At 33.0% G+C, this 3,027-nt stretch overlaps 1 protein-coding gene across 1 annotated transcript; it reads right to left on the bottom strand.

Moving 5' to 3' along the window:
* Positions 1–1,180: 1,180 nt before the first annotated feature.
* LOC119576881 (cuticle protein CP14.6-like) lies at positions 1,181–2,614 on the bottom strand. Its single transcript, XM_037924530.1, has 3 exons — positions 2,529–2,614; positions 1,953–2,197; positions 1,181–1,526 (listed from the first exon to the last, which is right to left on the bottom strand). Exons 1-3 carry the CDS (start codon positions 2,535–2,537, stop codon positions 1,307–1,309), a joined length of 474 nt encoding a protein of 157 aa, XP_037780458.1. The 5' UTR covers positions 2,538–2,614; the 3' UTR covers positions 1,181–1,306.
* Between the last annotated feature and the right edge of the window lie 413 nt (positions 2,615–3,027).

The raw sequence follows: 3,027 nt of genomic DNA, 5'->3' as shown, positions 1-3,027 counted from the left end.
TATATATATATATATATTATATATATATAGATATAATATATATATAAATATATATTATATATATATATAGATATATATATATATATATATAATATATATATACATATATAGATATATATATATATAAATATATAAAATATATGTTATGTTTTTTTTATTATAATACATTTATATAATTTATATATATATATCATACACACACACATTCACACACAATAACACAACTCATATATATAAATATATAGTATATATATATATATATATATATATATATATATAATATATATATATATATATATATATATAATATATATATTATATATATATATATAATATATATATATATATATTTAAAAGTGAATATATATATATATATATATATATATATATATATATATATATATATGTTCACTTTGAATATAAATTCTAATAAAGAGATCAGACTTTCAGGCCAGTGTCTCAGAAGTTTCAGATGCAATAACAATAAATCAAGTAGTAATAATCTTCCTATTTCAGGTAAAAAGAAAAGAAATCACTACCAGAGATCAGAGAAACTGCCAACAACCTGCGTTTCAGACCTGAATATGAAATCCAGAATTTCGAAACTGTTGCCTCATTTTTAATAAATCAAGTTTGTGTTTTTTTCCTACCTTTGTATCAACGCGGTCGTGTTTTACCATTCGTATATATATATATATATATATATATATATATATATATATATATATGTATATATATGTATATATATATGGTAGAAAAACCCACACTACACACACTAGATTCATAAAAAATGAGACTACAGTTTCGAAATTTCCTCATGAAATCTGAAGATGAAATCTAGAATTTTGAAACTGTTGTATCATTTTTAATAAAGCAAGTTAGCGCATTGTGTTTTTTTTTACCATTGTATCAACACGGCAGTGTTTTAGCATTCGTATATATATATAATATATAGTATATATATATATATATATATATTATATATATATATATATATATATTGTGTGTGTGTGTGTGTGTGTGTGTGTGTGTGTGTGTGTGTGTGTGTGTGTGTGTGTGTGTATACACACGCGTGTGTGTATATATACATGTCTTATGATTCAAAGAAATAGGCTCAATATATTTACAGATACAACCTTTATGAAGTAGAATAGAAAATAAGATGAATAGAAAATACAACAAAAAAGTGTGCATTATTTATTATAAATAAGCTGTTCAATCACATGTCATTCATTCTGCGAATAAGTTATTTACACATGGGAGGAATCGGTTCTGTACATGGCGCTTCTTTCCTTTTTGAAGACGTCTACTGCGGCCTCTGGTACAGCTGGGAGGGTCCGGCGTCTCTGGTCTCCGCCGCGGCAAGAGCGTCTTCCTCAGCTGCCTTTTCGATCTGCCTGAGCACGAACTCGGGAATCTCATGAGGGAATTCGGGAGCCACTGGCAGGTGGTCTCCCTCGGGCTGGAAGCCGTCCTCGTTGGCGACGTATGTGACCTCGATCAGGCTACCGTCGGGAGCAGTGTACCTGGAAAAGAAAACTTCATGAATGGTAGCGAAGGATAATTTTAATTCTATGATGTCACCATCAAGTGACTGACAGTAGTTTTAACTATCGTTATTACCCGAATCAACGATATTTTACAACCTGAATCGGAATACGTAAACATTAATTTTGGCATAAATGCTTCTTATAACAGTATGGGTCTTACATGCCGTTATTGATAATGATGCATGGCAATAGGCATAGTAATGACAAGATTATTAATGGAGAAATTTATAAAAGTAACATTAACCATTATATTAACCATTTTTTTGCTACTCCTAATAATCAAAACAGTATCTATGACTTGGATAATAAGTGTGATCATAATAATGGTTACAGAAAAAATATGCACTCATGATGCGGATACACATGTTCACATACACACACCTGCTAAAGTTAAATACTCACGAGTACTTTCCAGAGGAAACGATGGCGCCCTCAGGACCGTCAGGTGAGCCGGACTCCGAGGCGGTGATTCCGTCGCCGGTCTCGATGTCGAAGTTGTACCTGCCGTCGTCCTCTTGGACTCGGTTGTCCCTCAGGATGGGCACGACCTCAACTACCTCAAGTACGCCCCTTGTGGAGGGTTCCGGAAGAGAGTAGCCATTCTGAGGGGCCGCGGCGGCCACAGCAGTGAGGGCGATGAGAATCGCCTGTGGAAAGACAGAGAGCATGGCGTGGTATTTGTACTTCTTTTTATATTGCCGCAGTTTGCATTAAGTTACTAAACACATCTCTCCCTCTCTTTCTCTTCCTTTTTTCTCTCTATGTATATATATGTATATCTATCTATCAACCTATATATATATATATATATATATATATATATATATATATATATATATATATATATATATATATATTTATATATTCATGTTTGTGTGTGTGTTAATGGTAATTTTTAGTGTGTGACTATTATACTTGTGGTCAGAGTACCGCAGGCATAAGCACAACTTCACAAAACCATACAGGAGGTTCACTCACAAACTTCATGGTGCTCAGAGTAGTAGTGAACTGATCTGCTTGTGACGCTGAGACTCTTATATACCGAGGGAAAAGCTGACCTTGAATGGAGTTGCCTTACCCTTCACCTCATATGTTGCATGGCTATGCGTCTTCCATGTTTACCTTAGGAAAGAATTATGTAATAGGGAAAGAGACCCGTAAACCCCAATTAGGTAGTGTGTTTGATACAAAGTAAGGTATTCAAATTGGAATGACCTATTTACTGCATCGTCAGTTGCACTGTACTAGAGCACTGGTATGACGTTACATCTTTCATACATCCATTTGAATTTGTATATGCTGTAAGCTCCCCCCCTCCCCTCCCCGAAAAAAATGCAGAATAGAAATGTGTCCTTTATTAGATAAAACTGAAATGAAAAAGAGGTTTTAGATGTTAGTTACATGAATGGATGTATGGAAAAGTTTTACGCTAGTAACACGGAAGAAAATTTATATAATTAAGCTTCTTAAACTATGG

Source organism: Penaeus monodon, chromosome 9, assembly GCF_015228065.2.
Source record: "Penaeus monodon isolate SGIC_2016 chromosome 9, NSTDA_Pmon_1, whole genome shotgun sequence".
Lineage (NCBI taxonomy): Eukaryota > Metazoa > Arthropoda > Malacostraca > Decapoda > Penaeidae > Penaeus > Penaeus monodon.
The sequence above is the reverse complement of the archived record's forward strand: the minus strand, read 5'-3'. Positions and strand labels throughout refer to the sequence as shown.

Excerpts from the sequence above, each read along its gene's own strand:
- LOC119576881 (XM_037924530.1), bottom strand. Across the intron at positions 1,527-1,952 it reads GTTTCCTCTGGAAAGTACTC|GTACACTGCTCCCGACGGTA; the intron begins GTGAGTATTTAA and ends TTTCTTTTCCAG.